Here is an 18,045-nt window from a genome sequence, read left to right as displayed (position 1 = left end):
CCAGAGGTGCCTAAGGAGTTGTGATGACTATATGCCAATGTGGGACCCTGGGTGGGATCCTGGAAAAAAGACGCTGGAGAAAACTAATGAAATCTGAGTAGATCGTGATGTTTAGTAAATAATAAGATACCAGTATTGGTTGATTAGTTGTGACAAATGTGGTTCCAGGACAGTACGTGCTGGGGACACAGGTGTGGGAACCGCTGAAGTGCAGGTGGATCTGGGGGCAGGGGGACGGGAGTAACGCGCCGGGGAGGAAGGGTGACGATGAAGAGGAAGGAGACGGCGCCCAGGCTTCCCCGGAGGGACGTCGCCTCGGGGCCTCCGTGCGCCAGTCCCCGGATCCCTCCAGTCCCGCCTGACGGTCCGGACCGGTCCCGCCTCCCGCCTTCGCGGCCCGGGAAGCTCGGCGCCTCGGGCCCTCCGAGCGCGGAGACCGAGCGGGGCGGCGGGGGAGCCAGCCGGGCGGCCGCATCACCGCCGGGGGCCCCCTGCCCTGTGACGCGCGGGCGGGGCGCGCACGGCCGCCGCCTGTCCCCGCTGGGCCCGGGGCCGGAGCCCCAGCCGGAGCGGAGCGGACGATGGCAGCCCTGCGGCTCCTGGAGTCTGCGCTCGGGCGCCGGGTCCCCGCCGGCCGCTCGGTGCCCGCGCTGGCGACGGGCGGTGTGTGCGGCTTCGCCAGCAGCGCCCGCGCGCGTGCCAAATCCTACGCGGACCCCGTGGAGGCCGTGAGAGACATCCCGGACGGCGCGAGGATCATGGTCCGGGGCTTCGGCCTCTGCGCGATCCCGGAGAACCTGATAGGGGCGCTGCTCAAGACCCGCGTGAAGGACTTGACCGTGGTCGGCAGCAATGTGGGGGAGGAGAACTTCGGGCTCGGCCTTTCCCTGGGAACCCACATCGTCTGCTCGTACTTGGTGGAGAACTCGCTCTGCGAGCACCGGTACCTGGCGGGCGAGCTGGAGCTGGAGATCACACCCCAGGGCACCCTGGCCGAGCGCATCCGCGCGGGGGGCGCCGGCGTGCCCGCCTTCCACACCCCCACGGCCTGCGGGACCCTGGCCCAGGAGGGAGGCGCACCCAGCAAGTACTTAGAGGACGGCCACATCGCCATCCTGAGTCCGCCCAGGGAGGTGAGGGAGTTCCACGGACAGCACTACCTTCTGGAGCACGACGTCACGGCCGATTTTGCTTTGGTGAAAGGGTGGAAGGCCGACCGGGCAGGAAACGTCATCTTCAGGGCCAGTGCCAGGAACTTCAACGTGCCCATGTGCAAAGCTGCGAGAACCTCAGTGGTAGAGATTGAAGAAATTGTGGACCTGGTGTCGTTTGCCCCAGAGGACATCCATGTTCCTAACATTTACTTAGAGGACATCCATGTTCCTAACATTTACTTAGAGGACATCCATGTTCCTAACATTTACTTAGATCGAGGAATACAGGGGGGAAAATATGAGAAAAGAAATGAGCATTTAATGATGTGGAAAGAGGATGATGAAATATGCAAGTCTGCAGATAGTATAAGGACACGGATCCTCAAGCAGGCAGCTCTTGACTTTGAGGACGGCCTGTATGCCAGTTTGGGCATAGGAATCCCTCTTCTGGCCACCAGCTACATCAGCCCCACTATAACTGTTCATCTTCACAGTGAAAATGGAATCTTGGGCTTGGGTCCGTTTCCACTGAAAGAGGAGGTGGACGCAGATCTCAACAACGCGGGCAAGCACACAGTCACCCTTCTTCCTGGGGGCTGTTTTTTCTCCAGCGATGAATCATTTGCCATGATTCGAGGGGGACACATCAACCTAACCTTGCTGGGAGCCATGCAGGTTTCCAAATATGGTGACCTGGCTAACTGGATGATACCCGGCAAGAAGGTGAAAGGAATGGGGGGTGCAATGGATCTGGTGTCCAGTACCGAGACCAGAGTGATGGTCACCACGGAGCACTCCACCAAGGCCAGTGAACCCAAAATCTTGGAGAAATGCACCAGACTGTTGACTGGGAATTGGTGCGTGGACCGCTTTGACAGAGAAGGTGAAATCATCACCGAGAAGGCTGTGTTTTGACGTGAGAGGACTGACCCTGATCGAGCTCTGGGACGGCCTGATAGTGGAGGACATCGAAAAGAGCACGGGGAGCACCTTTGCCATCTCCCCGAATCTCAGACCCATGCAGCACGTCTAAACGTAGCCGGAAAGTGAACCTTGGTCCCAGAGCGTGTGCTTCTCCCTTTAACCTCCTGGATTGCATCCTGAGAAAGCCTCAGTCACATTTCTGCATTTCACCAGCATCTGGCCGGCTTTCTCCTGCCATCCCAGACTGGCTGCCACTGGATAGGCTTTGTTCTCTCGAGAGGGACATGCCTTTAATTAAAAACAAAAGGAAAACAGAGGCACTGACCTTATATGTCCTGTGAGTTCTGAGAAAGCTCTGCTCCAATCACCCTGCTCCCTGTCTGTGATATTTACATTAAATTCTATGCAACTTGAGATGATCCCATGGGAAAGGTTTCACTGAAGTGCCTACTTTCGTGAGTGGATAATGAAATATAGGGAAAAGTGATGGGGGAGGAACTGTCACCGAGCCCAAGCTCACTCTGCTCACTGCATGACAGGCCAGTAAATCAGGAGATGAGTCGTTGAGACAAGGAAGAACGACTTTAATTGGAAGGCTAGCAGATGGAGAAGATGGCAGACTAGCGTCTCAAAAAACCCATCTTGTCCTAGTCCCAATTCAGGCTCCTTTTATACGATCTTGTGGGAAAAAGGGGCAATGATCTTTCTGGCTACTTCCCACTGAACAGCGGTGATGAGGGGGTAGTTGTGAAATGGAATTGATCAGTTTTGGGTCAGGAATATTCCTTAAAACTTTTAGTAAGCAATACAATTCTCTTTCTTTATCTACAACTATTTGAACCTGATGAAATCTCTTCTACAATGAAATTTTAATCTCAATACTTATCCTTTTTGAAGAGCAACCTGAAGTCTTCTAAGGGTTCACAAGCCCATTGCTCTCTAGGCCTCTCAGGAGCTGGGCAATTTTCTGATGACAGTGGGGCTACTTTAACCCAAGTGTGATGAATCCATGTCTTTACTCCAGCTAACTTGACAGACGAGTGTGTGGTAAGTAATACCACCTGTGGTCCTGTCCACCTTGTAGTCAGATGGTGCTCAGGCCCTTGTTCTCTCTAGATTTTAAGGAGGACTCCAGGCAGGAAAGGATGTAGGGCTACCTCAGTTGGATAGGCAGACCTACTGGAAGCAAACTCATGAACAGAGGTTAGTATAGTGCCCGGAGTTTTAACATAATTGGCAACTGCTAGATCTTTCAGAGCATTTATAGATTCTCCCTCCCCGGCAGGCACCTGGAATGGCCGACCATACAATATCTCAGTGGGGCGTAATTTGAGCTGCTTCTGGGAGCCCCTCTGATCCGTGGCAGGGCAACTGACAAGGCCTTATCCCAAGGTAAATTAGTCTCTTGACATATTTTAGCAATGCTCCTTTTTAATATGTAATTCATTTTCTCAGTTTTTCCTGTTGATTGCGGCCGCCAGGATGAACGTAGCTTCCAGTTAATTCGCGGTGCTTTAGGTACTTGTTAGGTTATGGTGGAGACAAAAGCAGGCCCACTGTCACTTTGAAGGGGGTTAGGCAGCCCAAAGAGGGGGATAATTTCCTTAAGGTGGACTTTAACCACTTCAGAGGCTTTTTCTGTCCTGGTGGGATATGCCTCCACCCATCCTGAAAAAGTGTCCACAAATACTAGTGGGTGTCTGAAATTTTCTGTGGCTTGAGGCATTTGAGTCAAGTCTATTTGCCAGTCCTCAGTGGGGCAGGTTCCTCTGTGTTGAGTGCCCATTTGGGGAGGCCTGACAGCAGTCTTTGGGTTATTTTTAGCACAAATCATGCAATTTTGAGTGGCTTGCTGGTTGGTCCTTTGTAGGTTCGGCCCCATTATGTATTTTTGTCCTCTGTAGTCTAAGTAAGGGGCTCAAGTTCATGTTCCTTTAAAGCCTCGTAGAGGAGCTTTCGTATGAGCCTATCCATAGTTCGGGATCCAAATCCGACAAAATCCTGCCATTCCCAGAGACCCCCTCATTTGTCTGTGAGGCTTGGGTGTTCCCAAGCCTGCAGTTGCCCATTTTCTATCAGGCAAAAGACCCCGCTGTCCTGGAGGAATGACAAAACGCAGATACGTGACTTGTTTCTTACATACTTGGGCCTTTTCCTGGGAGACCTTATATTCACAATTGGCCAAATAATTCAGCGTTCTTATGGTATTTTGTAGACACATCATATGCAAGGATTGCTATGAGCAAGTCATCCCCATATTGGAGTAAGAGTCCTTCATCCAATATTAAGTTTCTCAGGTCCCTAGCCAACATTTCCCCAAACAAGGCAGGGGAATTCTTAAATCCTTGAGGCAGGACCGTCCAACAATACTGTTGGACTACCTGTGTTGCTGGGTCCTGCCACTCAAAAGCAAACAGCTTCTGTGATTCTCTGCAATAAGAATGCAGAAAAAAAGCATCTTTCAAGTCCAAAACCGAGAACCAGCTGAATTCTCCAGAATAGTTGTAAGGAGAGTGTACGGATTAGATACCACAGGGTGCAAATCTTGGACAATTTCATTAATAGCCCTCAAGTCTTGGACAAAGTGATACTCTGTTGAGTTTGGCTTTTTGACTGGGAGGATAGGGGTGTTAAATGGGACCTACCAGGTTTAACCAGTCCTGTTTTCAAAGTTTTTGAGAACTGGCTAAATTCCCTTTGGGGCTTCTTGCCTCAGAGGGTATTGTTTTAGATTAGATGTCCCAGTGTGTCTTTTTAAGGGGATTTGCATTGGCCATGTATTTCTGGCCTTCCCTGGTGTGCTATCAGCCCACACTTCCAGCCTTACCTTTTCGTAGACCTCTGGTGAGTGCAGGGGAAGAGCTCTGTCTCCTTTTCTGGGGCATCCATGAATGCCATCTGTAGGCTTACAGTGTGGGCTGGTGGGACCCTGACGTCAAGCTGTCTTGGCAAAAAGTTACTTGAGCATTTAAGTTACAAGGGAGACCTCAGCCCAAATGAGGGATTGGACACACCAGCATACATAAGAAACTGTGTTTCAGGGTGAGGTCTCCTCATTGGCATAGAGGTTGTAAGAAAGAAAAATTTTGTACTTCTCCAGAAACTGCCATGAACTGGATGGATTGAGATGTTTTCTGTGCCACCTTGGTGTTTATCACAGAGTTTGTTGCACTCGTATTTATCAGAAAGTCAATCAACTTGTCCCACACTATCAAAGGTACCTGGGGCTCCTGTGGGGAAATTGTAATTGGACGCCTCAAGTTCAAGGGAGCCCCCAGGCCTCTTCATTCACCATCAGAGTGTTCCTCTCTTTCTACCATATGAGAGGCTCCCATCTTTCATTTATTGTTTTCTTTCTTATTCTTTAGTCTAGGGCAATCTTTTTTCCCACGCCCTTCCTCCTTACAGTAAGCACATTGTTCCCTCCTCAATGGTGACTTACCTCCCTTCCAGTTACTTGCCTTCCAGGAATCCAATGCTGCTGCCAGAAAAGTGGCATTCCGTCTTGCATCCTCTCGCTTCTGTCGTTGTTCCCTGTTGTTGAACACTTTAAAAGCAACATCTACCAATTGAGAAGGGTTCATTCCAACTGCACCATCTAACTTTTGTAATTTTCTTCTTATATCTGGGTACTTTGCCCAATGCAGGTCATATTTACCTCATATTCTCATATTTTTGGGGGTCTCAGGATCTGCATCAGTGTAGCACCTATAAGATTGATAAATTCTTTCTAGAAACTCTGATGGATCCTCAATGGGTTTTTGTTGTATCTCCTGAATTTTGCTTACGCTCTTTTGCCTAGGTACTCCCTTTGGAACACCCACTAAGATACACTTCCCATAATGCTTTAGGAGCAGGCTGCCTCCATTATTAGGCTCCCAGTCAGGCTCAGCAGCAGGAACTGTCAGATCTGCTTCTGGAGTTCCATCTGGATCTGCTGGATAAGCTAGTGTGCTTCCTCTTTAGCCTTGTCAGTGACCATCCTTCTTTCATCCCCAGTAAGTATCATATTCATACGAGTGTGAATGCCCAAGAGGGATGGTAAGTGGCAAAGACAGAAGTGAAAATTTCAGTCATGCGGAGGGAGTCCTCTCGGTAAGTAGGGTTATAGTTTTTCCAATAAACAAATCTGATGTTGAGAATGGCTTGTGCATCCATAGAAACCCAGCTGGTTTAAGAAACGCATCTGCATTAAGGCCTCCTATAGGATATTGGTGCAAGGGAAACTGCCCTGCTCCAGCAGTGGCTCCTAGTCCAAACTGGGTGCCCTGTCAGGTCTTAGATGGTGACACCAAACCTGGCCCCTGTGCCCCGGAGGTTAGCATAGGAACTTCTAATTGATCCCCATAAGTAAATGAAACAGGAGGCGGTGAATATGTTGGTGGCATGTGGGCGGGGGGTGGCCAGAACAACTGCTGGTGCAGTCTGCTCGGCCAGTGGGGGAGCCGGGCTGGCCAGAGGGGGGGTGTAAGTTTCAAAATAACATGTCCCCACTCTCACTTTCTCCCCTTCCTCTTGTAGAACAGGTTTTCCCTTGGTTTTCTCTTTCGACTGCTGTACCATAAGGTGGCAGCAGTCTGACTTCTTTTCCTCCTGTTACAATAGCATAACTGCTTCTACATACAGAATCTCATCATTTTTACCTGCTCTTTCACAAAACAATTCTAACTGCAAGATCGTATAATAAGTGAGCGATTCAATGGCCACTGCTCTCCTGATCCTAACATATATTGGGCCACACGCTATTACAATAAAATATCATCTCTTCTTTAGTCATAGACCCACAGCTATGTTTTGCCCATTTATTTAAGATACGCCCCAAAGGGCTTTCCTTAGGGACAGATGAAGTATTTCCCATATTTATAAGTTCAGTGGGTTTCCCTGGTGGCACAGTGCTTAAGAATCTGCCTGCCAATGCAGGGAACATGGGTTCGAGCCCTAGTCCGGGAAGATACCACATGCCGCAGAGCAACTAAGCCCGTGGACCACAGCTACTGAGCCTGCGCTCTAGAGCCCGCACGCCACTACTACTGAAGCCCACGCGCCTAGAGCCTGTGCTCTACAACAAGAGAAGCCACCACAATGAGCAGCCCACTCACCGCAACTAGAGAAAGCCCATGTGCAGAAACGAAGACCCAACACAGCCAAAAAGATAAATAAATTAGATAAATAAAATTTTTAAAAAGTTCAAGAACAACAAAACACAAAAAGCACGAGCAAATTCTAATACCAAAAGCACAAAGAGATTCCATCAAGAATGAATGCAGTATAGCTGATTCACTTTGTTATAAAGCAGCAACTAACACACCATTGTAAAGCAATTATACTCCAATAAAGATGTAAAAAAAAAAAAAATGAATGCAAAACAAAAGCCAACAAACTGGTTCACAAAGCAGGTAGAGTCCAACAACAATTCCGCTCTCCAGCAGGGCACCCCAATCAAACGAACAAATTGGCTTTTCCCTTAAAGGAAAAAAGCCCAAACTGAGTGGGGAAAATGTTCCCAGTCGTATATACTGGAGCTACTTACCCTTCTATGTGAGACCCATTTGGCTCCCAAATGTTGATTCCCCACTTCAGCTGCCCAGCGCTGGGGCAGCCGGTGCCACTTCAGGGAATTTTGAAGGAAAGATCCTGAGGACAAATGGTCCCGGTGGCTGCTAGAGCCTTACCTGAAAATTCCCCAACAGAGGCCAACTAGCCACAAGCACCAAGGGTCCTGGCCGGCTCACCAAAATTTGTTGCCGAGCCCAAGCTCACTCTGCTCAGCAGACAACAGGCCAACAAATCAGGAGACAAGTTGTTGGGACAAGGAAGAACAACTTTAATGGGAAAGCTAGCAGACTGAGAAGATGGCAGAATGGTGTCTATGAAGATGGCAGAAGAGTCTATATAAGGCACTGTTTTATTAGAACCATAAAAACATACACACTTACATGTGAATTTGTAACTGGGAGAAACGCTGTCTGAATGTAAGATGGTTTTCCTTTGGCCCTTCTGACTTTCCTTCGGGGGCCTTTCATTTTGTCACTAAATTTTGTCTCTTTGTAGCCTCACCTCCCCTGCCTCTCACATTTCTCCTCCTCATCGTAGCTAAATAGATGTCTCTAGAAGGGAAGCAAGACGGTTTAGGCGGCCAGTAAACTGGTAATAGGGGCAACTGAAGGCAGAGAGACCGTTGGTGCAGACATTTCTCCGAGAAGTCTCCTCTGTGAATAAACGGCTCGCCTGTGTGTGGCCAAAGGCTGCGACTTAGGATGGGAGGAGTTCTACAAACCTGACCGATGGACTTAGATGGGTTTTCTCATCTCAAATCATAGCATTCCTGTGTTGTCCAGATCAGACAGTTATTCCCTTCTTCTCTGTTACGGAGCCTAAACCAGCCTCTTGTTCATACTCCCTTGAAACCCATGAGGGGCAGTGACGTACTTCATCCTGAATCCACAGTCTCACAAACTAGACAGAAAAAAATGAGTTTCCGTTTGCGTGTGTGTGTGCGTGCGTGCGTGCGTGTGTGGGGTTCAAACCCAGGCCTGCCATGGAGGCTGCGCTTTCTCAGTGCGGCTCTAGGGCTGCACAAAATGGATGGGAGCCCGTGGGTAAGAACAGGAAGCTCCAGCTGGTCAAGGAAGGCCTTTCAGAGAGGCTCCCTGCGGCCTCACCCTGACGGGAGGCCCGGATCCTGGAGTGGAGAGACAGTGCCCCTGAGGGGACAGCCACAGAGTGTCAGGGGACCGTGACCAGGCGGGCAGTGGATGGACGTCACTGAGTGGACTGTGCAGCACCTTCTGGGGAGGAGGACTGATCTGCCCTGCGTGGTGGGAGACGTCTTCCAGCATCAGCCTGGGACAGGCAGAGGTTTCCAGAAGCAGACGAGTTAACAGGTTGTTAAACAGTAGAAAGAAGGAAAAGCATTGAGTTCCTAGTTCTCATGCGGTGAGGAAATAAATAACCTGTGGGACAAAAGCACACCTGGTCACAGCTGGATCCCCTCCAAGGGTTTCAGCCAGGCGTCCTGATTGTCCTTCAACGTGGCACTAGGGTCACATCCATGACCGCAGGCTGAGGCGGGGCAGGGGCTGCAGGGAAGGGGCAGGTGGCACCCAGAGGAGAAAGAGGCCTTGGGGAGAGATGGGAGCAATCTTGGCCTGGCCCAGGGGAGGGGGCATGAATCCCCAGGGCTGTGATAGGGCAGGGGAGCTGCCAAGACATCCGGGCCCTAACGGGGTAGACTCAGAAATGGGGGGAGGCTGGAGGTGTCAGGGGCCTTCCTGGCCCAGAGGAGCAGCATCTTCATCTGGGTCTGCGTGCTGGGGGAGGCCACAGTGTGGCCCCCATCTCGAGGTGTGGCCACACATCCCACATCTCTCACAAAGGGGACAGCATGCCTGCCAGCACCCTCACAGTTCAGGTCTAGAGGCAGGGACCCTGGGCCTCAGAGGTTCCTGAAGTTCCTGCCTCTGCTTTCTGGAAAGGGTCCTGCCAGAGCCAGGCAGCCTGGGGGCCACCACCTGGACAGCCGGGGCCTGCCCTGTGACCCAATCTCTCTGCGCCCAGGAGACCCCAATACGATCCTTGACCAGACAGTCGCACAAGAAAAGCCTACAGTGAGCACAGCCTCGGGAGCACCGAAGGTCTCCCTGGCCTCTCAGTGGACAGGGCTCTCCAGGGACTCACAGGACAGGGCGGCTGCACACACAGGCCTGGAGGGCTGCCGGGCCAAGGCCGCCGCATGTGTCCACCAGGTGTGGAGCTCCGCTCCAGTGCCGCGTGGACGACAGCCGCCCGCCTGCCCCCGTCGCTCCACGGCCGCCTCCTGGTGCCCTCACGGGCCTTCCCTCTGTGGAAAGGCTGCTGTGTGTCTTGTGGCTCTGCATCCTCACGGGCCTGCTGTTCTTCCTCGTGACCCTAACCTGCCATGACCCAAACTCCCCGAATGGCTTCTCCCTGGGCCCCTTCCAGTGTCAGCTCCTGTCTCAGCAGGGTCATCCCTGAGTGGCACCTCTGATGGGCCCAGTGCATGTTTGTGGCAGGTGATGTCATAGGTCAAAGGTTAGTCTCTGGTCGATTAGTTGTTTAGTCAACTCTGGCCCATGGACTCAGGGCTAAAGCACAGCTGTGTAAGGGCCGGTGATGTCCCTGACCTGTAATGTGCAGTGGAGGATCATGAGACCCACTAAAAGAACACACACGTTTATGTATGTGCACATGTGTACACTAGCTGTATAAATGCACACGTGTGTGTACACATACATATATGGGCTTGTGTGTCTATGCCTGTGCATCACTGCTGCAACACTGGGGTGAAATGTACCTGGAAGTGGGATGTTCGGCCCTGGGTTTTAAGAAACATTAACAGTGAGCTTGTAGTCATGCCCTGTTGTTTAGTGTGAGAAAATTCCACAGGGAAAGGACATGAAGAGGTTCTATCACATTCTCATCTTTATGATGAAAGCCAGGAAATAACTTAAATGTCTAAAGATGAACTAATATCTAAATATTCAAATGTATCTACTCAAAGGAATTTTATACATTTGAAATGTTCATAGTTGAGACTTAACAACCAAGAAAATGTTTACGTGGAAAAATTGGGAAAAATACAGACTTCTTTCTTACGCTCACAATTTAAATTAACATATGAAAATATCCCAGAAAAATGAAAATGATGCGTTGTAGCAGGGGAGGGGTTTATGGGAGATATTTTTTCTAAGGTTCTTTACAGCTGTTGTTATAATCACTTTGACAATTAAAACACAAGAGGCCATTGGAACTGCAAAGAGGTACAGGAAGATAGCTTTACTGGTGGAGGTGGCTTTGCCGGGGATGAGCAGTGTGTTTCTCCGGCCTCCTCAGGCTTTAGCAGCTGCGGGTAAAACCCCAGCTTTACCAGCATCACTGCTCCTAGGCTGAGGCCCCATCATGTCTCTGCCCACAGCCTTTTCTCTCTTTCTTCCTTTTCAAAGCACAAACCCGCTGGTTGAGAACTTAAATGGATAAAAAGGGCTCTGGAATTAGATGCACGTGTCTGAACGTGGACTTGGGGTAAATGTCTCTGCCCGCGGAGCCTGGGGTCTCGTTTGGGGGCGTCGGTGAGTGGCCTGCTCTTGGGCGGTGCTCAGCAGAGCAAGCACTGAGTCCTGGCAGCCGCTCCCGCCAGCCGGGTGTTGTGAATCCTACACTGATCCCCAGAAAGGATGGGGTGGAAGGTAGAACTCGGGCCTCGGGGCCCCGAGATGGATGGGAACCCTGGTTCTGAGAGTCCCCGGTAGTGGTGCTCTGAGCCGTCACCGAGGGGCTCTGATGCTTCTCAGGGAAATGATGGGTCTGGCGTCACCATGAAGACTGGCTGAGATCATCACGTGAACTGACTGAAAGCTGTAAAGCGCTGTCACGACGGGCGGTGCCCTGGACCATCACTAATCCCGAACCTGTGCTCCCGAGGACCCTCCCCCGCTCCTGCAGACCTGCCCGCTGGGGGCTGGGGCTGGACTTGGGACTCGGGTCTTCAGAGGAGGAAACCGAGGCCCAGTGGGTCCCCTGCAGCCTCAGGCTCCATGCTCCTGGCCCGCCCACAGAGAGGTCCCTGCTGTGTCCCCGTGCAGGGCCCCACCCTCGAGTGACCGCCCTCTCTGCTCTTTCCGTCTCAGGGCGCAGCGTGGATCCTGGCCTGGCCGGTCTGCTGGGGCAACAGGCACCGCGCTCCCAACAGCCTTTCGTGGTCACCTTTTTCAGGGCGAGCCCCGGCCCCGTCCGAGCCCCTCGGGCGGTGAGGCCCCTGAGGAGGAGGCTGCCGAAAAGAACCAACGAGCTGCCGCCCCCAAACAAACTGCCGGGGATCTTCGGTGAGGTTGGGGACCAGGTGGTGGGGACAGAACCCTCCTGGCTTCAGTGGGGTCAGGCTCATGGTCAGTCACCCAGCCACCTTTCCTGACACCACTTTGCCCCTGCACCCTGGGGACCAGCCACTGCACGGTCTCCAGGACTCTGAGCATCTGCCCTCACCGCCCCTGCTGCCCTGAAGTCCCTTCCTGCCCTCTCTGGCTCACCAGGCCCCCCCACCCCCCCGTCAAAATCAGGTGCCCCTGGTGGCCCTCGGTGCTGCCCCGGGCGCCCTGCAGGATCCAAGCGTTTCTGTGAAGGTGTCCCTACCGGGCCAAGCCCCTTGGGATCAGAGCCCCCTGGTGCCCTCCTTTCCTTCACGGGGAGCCAGGCTTTGCTTGGCCTCAGTGGGAGCCACTTGTCCTGTGGAATGGGCGTGGCTGGAGAGGCGGATGAGGTCAGGGGTGTCTCCGGAGGAAAGGAGGAGGGGCTGCTGGGCGGCAGAGGGTCCCCGGGCTGCTGAGTGGACCATGGGGAGTCACAGGCAGAAAGTCAGGGGAGGCTGGGCTGAGCGTGGGGTGACTGTAACCACGGGGAATCATCTGGAGCCGTCGAAGGTTCTTGACCAGGGTCACGGCGCCAGCAGAGCTGCAGAGATGGGCTTTATGAGACCAAATGGGTTAGTTTCCCATCGTTCATTTACTCAACAAATGAGCCCATCAGGGCATCCCCCGCCCCGGGAGCTCCCCGTGGTGGGTGCACAGAGCGGGAACCCCCGCAAAGACCTCGCCCCTTCTGTCCCCCGCAGACGACGTCCACGGCTCCCACGGCCGACAGGTGTGCCGTCGGCATGAGCTCTATGTCAGCTTCCAGGACCTTGGCTGGCTGGTAATTCCTGACTCTCCTTCTTTCCTAAATGACAGTCCCCACCTTGAAGATGGCAAGTGTATGTCCAAGAGGAGGTAGAAACATGGGGGATTTGCATTTTCTTGTTTTATTTTCCTCTGTGTTTTTCCAAGTCCTCTAAAGGGAGAATGTGTTGCTTTTGTAGTGAAAAGTGCTTTTTTGTGAAAACCATGAAAATGGAGACTGTCTGAATGCTTAGCCATAAAATGTCAGAGCTGCAGCAGGAAAACTGAGGCCAGGGTGGGCAGTGCCTCTGGCCTTTGCTGTGACTGGGGGTGAGCTGGGGAGGACGAAGCAGAGCGCTGATGGCGCATGAAGGGGACGGAGATCGTGCCCAGCCCTGTCTGCTTAGGGTCTTCTAGTGGATGTCAGGCCTCTGGGGGAAACTGCCCTGGGAGGGGCCCGAGGGTGGGCTGGTGGGCCCTGAGGCTGAGGGAGGGTAAGGGGCAGCCCTGAGTTGTGCTGTGACAGGTGCTCGACTGGGGGGCTCAGGAGGGGCACATGGATGGGACTCACCTTCTCCCATTACCTGCCCCCAGGACTGGGTCATCGCCCCCCAAGGCTACTCAGCCTATTACTGTGAAGGGGAGTGCTCCTTCCCACTGGACTCCTGCATGAACGCCACCAACCACGCCATCCTGCAGTCCCTGGTCAGTACCGCGTCCCTCTGCCTGGACGCCCAGGGGAGGGGTTTGTGGAGGAGAGGGGCGCGTGCAGCCAGCAGGTGATGGCAGCACTGCTGTGTCAGGGAGCTTTCTCTACATGGAAACTGTAAGGAACGGCACCAAAGACGGAGGAGAGCTTAAACAAGCTTTATTCGGGTACGCTCCCGGGCGAGGTTCACTGGTCCGAGAGAAAGTGGCCAGAGAAGTCGCGCCCGGGCGAGAGTTTGGGCAGAATTTATAGGGGAAGAAGGGAAAGGGGTGTGGTGAATCCGGGAGGGCGCAGGGTATTCCTTATTTGGTCGTCTTTTCGGGTATCGTGAGGGACCGTTAGTCCCGCCCCTCGAAAGGCGGGAAGGCTGGGCCGGGTGGAAAGTCCCCAGTTCAGTTACTGGAACTGGGTGGTCCGGAAAGTCTCCAGGTCAGTTTCTGGAACTGGGTGGTCCGGAAAGTTTCGGTCTGATGCAACCTGTGAGTCTGATTGCTTTCCCCTGCCTCGGGCCAGTTGGCCTACAGAAACCTTTCTGCGTGCACGTGCAGTGAATCCCACAGCCGTGCAAAAACTGGTTCCCGTGTGGGCCACCCCCAACCCGTGCACCTGAACACACACGCACATGGGGGACTTGCACGTCCATGCGGTGGGTACCAGACTTACAAAGGCCCGCCTGCTGGGGGTCAGCGGCACAGCCCGTGCATGATAGGCGGGCATCCCACACGGCTACTTGTGCCGTCGGAACACACACGTGCACCATGTTCTCTGGCACGTTCGGCCTCCTGTGTGTCACACACGCCCTCAGGGTCGGGGTGGGTGACACACGTGTGTGTTCTGCCCCCTCTTCCTGTGCCGGAGTCCCCAGGTACCCCGTGCCCCTCTGGTTTCCCCTCCTGTTCCTTTCCCGTTGGCTCTTTTTTCTGGGTCCCTCTGGGCTCTTTGTGTCTCTACAGGCTTTTGATGCCCCAGTGTCTGGGGAAACTAAATGCTGAAAAAGTTTCTAATAGGAACACTGTTGCTGCTGCTTATCGCTAAGTGTTTTAAATGTTTTTTAGTGCTGAGGCTTCTTTCTAGAACATTGACCTGGACACTGCAGTTACAGGTTGTTCAAGGTGATGCCCTAGAGCAAATGAGTTAAGGCAGCATGGACCCCAGGATAATGCCTCCTTTCCCAATGGTCACATGGGATTTGCTGGACCCCTGGGGAGCTGCCTTCCTTGAAGAAGGTCAGGGGTGATGGAGCCTGTCCTGGCAGCAGGCTGCTCAGAGCTGGGGCTTCTGGGGTAAGGCTGGGCTCTGGGGACCGGGGGCCAGGCTGCCGGACAGGGCCCCCCATGAGACGGCTTCGCCCAGGTCCTGCTCAGCGGCCTCCGTGAGGCCTGGGAGTTCCCGGTGGATGGAAGCAGGTTCCCTTTTCTCTCCAGCCCCTGACAGGTTGGGGGGCTGCCTTCCGGGCCCTGCCATGTGGGGCCCCGATGAAGAGTCCAGGGTGAACGGCAGCTCATCCTCCGAGTCTCCAGATAAATATTTTTGTAGAGGCTGCAAGAGCTCACTCAGTCGGGCTGTCTTTAGGGGTAGAGCTGTTTGGAGGAGGGTAGCGGGATCCCCGTGCCAGGTCCCAGTCGTGCCGCGGCCTCGGCCTCAGCCATGGAACTGGGCAGGTGACTCGGTCCCTGTGCCCTCAGTGGTCATCTGCCCAGAACAATCTCTGCCTAGAAACCGTTAGGAGGGGTGGAGGTGCTTTGAGAAACAACAGTGTCGGACACCCCAAGGGTGAGCCTAGAAGTCTGGCCGCCAGCAGGTGTAACACTGACCTTCACCGGCTCCCAGTCTGGAGTGGGAGACGGACCAGAAACAGCTCATGCGGACAAGACACGATCAGGGACGTTGCAGAAGCGCAGGGAGAAGAGAGGAGCAGAGGGGACCCCGGGGGCGGCGCTGCAGGGGCGCAGGCAGGACCTGGCACACGTGCCGGGGGCCAGCAGGGTCAGGGTCGTCCTGTCTGAGGGGAGGGGCTATGACAGGAGCCACAGGTGCCCAGGCTAGGCCTGAGGGCAGCGGGGGGAGGGGTGGGGGTGGCCAAGGGGGCGGGGCCGGGGCAGAGTTCGCGCCAGCACCTGCCGGGCTGCGGGGCGAGATGGCGCCGGGGAGGGGCGAGCGGCTGCAGCCCGGGCGGCAGGAGCTGGGGGCTGGGACGGGGTCCCCGCGGTTCTCACGCCTCTGCCTGCCGCCCCCCCTCCCCGCCAGGTGCACCTGATGAAGCCTGACGCGGTGCCCAAGGCGTGCTGCGCGCCCACCAAGCTGAGCGCCACCTCCGTGCTCTACTACGACAGCAGCAACAACGTCATCCTGCGCAAGCACCGCAACATGGTGGTCCGCGCCTGCGGCTGCCACTGAGGCCCCGCCCCGCCTGCTGCGCCGCCCCTACCGGGTCAGGTCAGCCCTCCGCAGGGGGCACACCCCCCAACGCCTTCACATATCAGGCAGGGCGGCAGCGAGGGCGTCCCTCGGCTGCCCACATCCTGCCAGGGGCTGGTCCTCCCCAGGCCCCTCGGCCCCGCCCCCGCCCGGCGCCTGAGGCGGTGGTGGAACTCCGGCCTGGTGGTCTGCGTCCGCAGCAGGGTCCTACCCCAGCCCCCTCCCCAGAAGCACGGGCTGACCGTTCTTTGGGGCTGGCAGAGAGTCCTGTCTGAGGACCTGCCCTTGTTCACTGCTGGGCCAGCTGTGGCCGGATGTGGAACGAACTCAGAGGCACCTGCAACCCAGGATGGCCACCTCAGGCCCTTCATTGTCCACGACAGGGTCTAGGGATGTGTAGACAGGTCCTGGTCCATCTCCAGATGCCTGCCCTTCCCAGGTGCAAAACTGGGCATTTCTGGGCACTTCTGTTAGAGTGTGGAGTTGCCCTCGGTGGGCTATATTTGTGGATCTGAATTACCAAACCGCTGGCCACAAGGAGGCATGTGGGTCGCCTCCAGAAAGAGCTAAATGGACAGCATGATTTAGGGCCAAGGCCGATGGCATTCATCTTCCCTGTCTTCCTCCCTTGACCTGCCTCTGCTGTCTGGGGAAGACGTGCAGGGCATGGACACTTCAGGGAAACAAAAAATCCTGGGGGCTTTATTGACCCCGTCTGTCTGTCACCATGTTGAACCATCAGGAGTTCAGGTCTGTGGAAAAGTTATCTTTTTGCTGAGCCAAGTATGGTGGATACATCGGGTGGCCCAGGGTGACAATGCCCAGCACGGATGCCCTTAACCTTCTGCACGGCAGTCATCAATAATCAACCTTGATATTTTTTCTTTCAAATCTGGATAGAATTTCAAAATGACCAGCACAGAACTCCAGGTGGCCACCACCAACAGGTTAGAGTTGGCATGTGGAGTGAAAACTCTCTGCCATCTCCTGCCTCCAGTGCTCTGGGACACGGGGCAGCCTGGGGCCAGGCGTGGAGCCAGGGCAAGGCTTGTCAGCACCTGCCCGTGTCCAGAAGCTGTCAGAAACAGACTGTTCAGCCGAGTCTGCGTCACCCTGTGTGCCCAGGAGCCCTGTCCTGTCTCTCGGGGCCTGTGAGCCAGAGAAAAGGCCCCGGTCCCAGGGGAGTGACAGGCGGCAATTAAGCTGAGCTGGGTGGGGCGGTTCCCGGAAACCTCTGCTCTCCTTGGAGCGGCCGCCGGCAGCTGGAGTGTTTATTTGATTTCTGACTTGGTAAGCCTGTAATTTACCTGGTGGAGCGGACTGCGTCCAGCTGCCCGAACCCTGAAATACCGTGTCATTAAAAGCACAGCCTGAGCCCACCCCAACCCACGGGCACAGCCCAGGACGTGCAGCTCTGGAATTCACTCTGCGCCCCAAGGAGGGGCTCCGGGAGCGCAGGTCTGGCAGCAGGGGTGAAGGCTGGGGCCTTGCTGCAGGACAGCAGCCCCTCCGCCTGGACCTGGGCGGGCCTCTGGGAGCCAGTGCACAGGAAGTGACCCTCCCCATGGACAGAGGAAGTTGGTAGTCTCCTCTTTAACCTGGGGCTTTGAGCTGAGGCTGGCAGTGAGCGGACCAGGTACCAGCCCAAGTGTCAGGAGACCCGTATTCTGGCTCCAGCTCAGCCACTGATGTCTGGGCAAGTGCCCCCTGATCCAGGGTTCAGTTTCCTGTCTCTGGCATGAGGCATACAAGGACTCTCACGTCTCCAAAGGCCGTTCCAGCCAGAGAATCTGCCTGCCACTCTGGCCATCTCTTTTCAGAGCGCCAAAACATGGCCTGAGTGCCCAGCTGTCCTAGGACTTGAAACCTGCCATTTCAGGGCCTTATTCAGTGATCTCTCCTCCCAACATCAAGGGCAGTGGAGGCTTAGAAACTTTTGACAAATGTCAGTGTTAGGTTTCTTCAGTGCCTAAGCACATAACCTGGCATGGTTTGGGGCACCAGGGAAGTTTATGAAGTGAATGTTTTGAAGATGTGGACTGCCCTGCCCTCAGAGGTGTAGAACAAAAGGAACATAGGATTGTGATACGACTCCCGTTTCGTGCAATAAAGCCAAAAGTCCAGCAGTCATGGCCTTCCTGACACTTCTGGCACCTTCAGCCATCCAGGT

The 18,045-nt window shown here is 54.4% G+C and overlaps 2 protein-coding genes across 3 annotated transcripts in view; both read left to right on the top strand.

The window, feature by feature from the left end:
- Positions 1-15,854, top strand: part of LOC309829969 (bone morphogenetic protein 8B) — a gene marked incomplete at both ends in the record, with an annotated part of 40,177 nt that extends 24,323 nt beyond the window's left edge. Inside the window, 4 exons of one of the 2 annotated variants that reach the window (XM_082666218.1) lie at positions 11,726-11,920; positions 12,706-12,785; positions 13,343-13,453; positions 15,705-15,854. In XM_082666218.1, the coding sequence (XP_082522344.1) occupies positions 11,726-11,920; positions 12,706-12,785; positions 13,343-13,453; positions 15,705-15,854 (536 nt within the window). Of the gene's footprint in view, positions 1-11,725; positions 11,921-12,705; positions 12,786-13,342; positions 13,511-15,704 lie in introns of both variants that reach the window. The other variant, XM_082666217.1, reaches the window with a different exon arrangement.
- LOC309829666 (succinyl-CoA:3-ketoacid coenzyme A transferase 2, mitochondrial-like) lies at positions 582-2,187 on the top strand (the record flags this gene model as incomplete). The annotated part of the gene is given in 2 exon segments (XM_082665768.1): positions 582-2,063; positions 2,065-2,187. Coding segments are annotated over 2 exon segments (1,605 nt in total).
- Positions 15,855-18,045: the final 2,191 nt, after the last annotated feature.

The sequence above is a fragment of the Grampus griseus genome, assembly GCF_964374135.1.
Source record: "Grampus griseus genome assembly, chromosome: 1".
In the NCBI taxonomy this organism is placed as follows: Eukaryota; Metazoa; Chordata; class Mammalia; order Artiodactyla; family Delphinidae; genus Grampus; species Grampus griseus.
The sequence above is the reverse complement of the archived record's forward strand: the minus strand, read 5'-3'. Positions and strand labels throughout refer to the sequence as shown.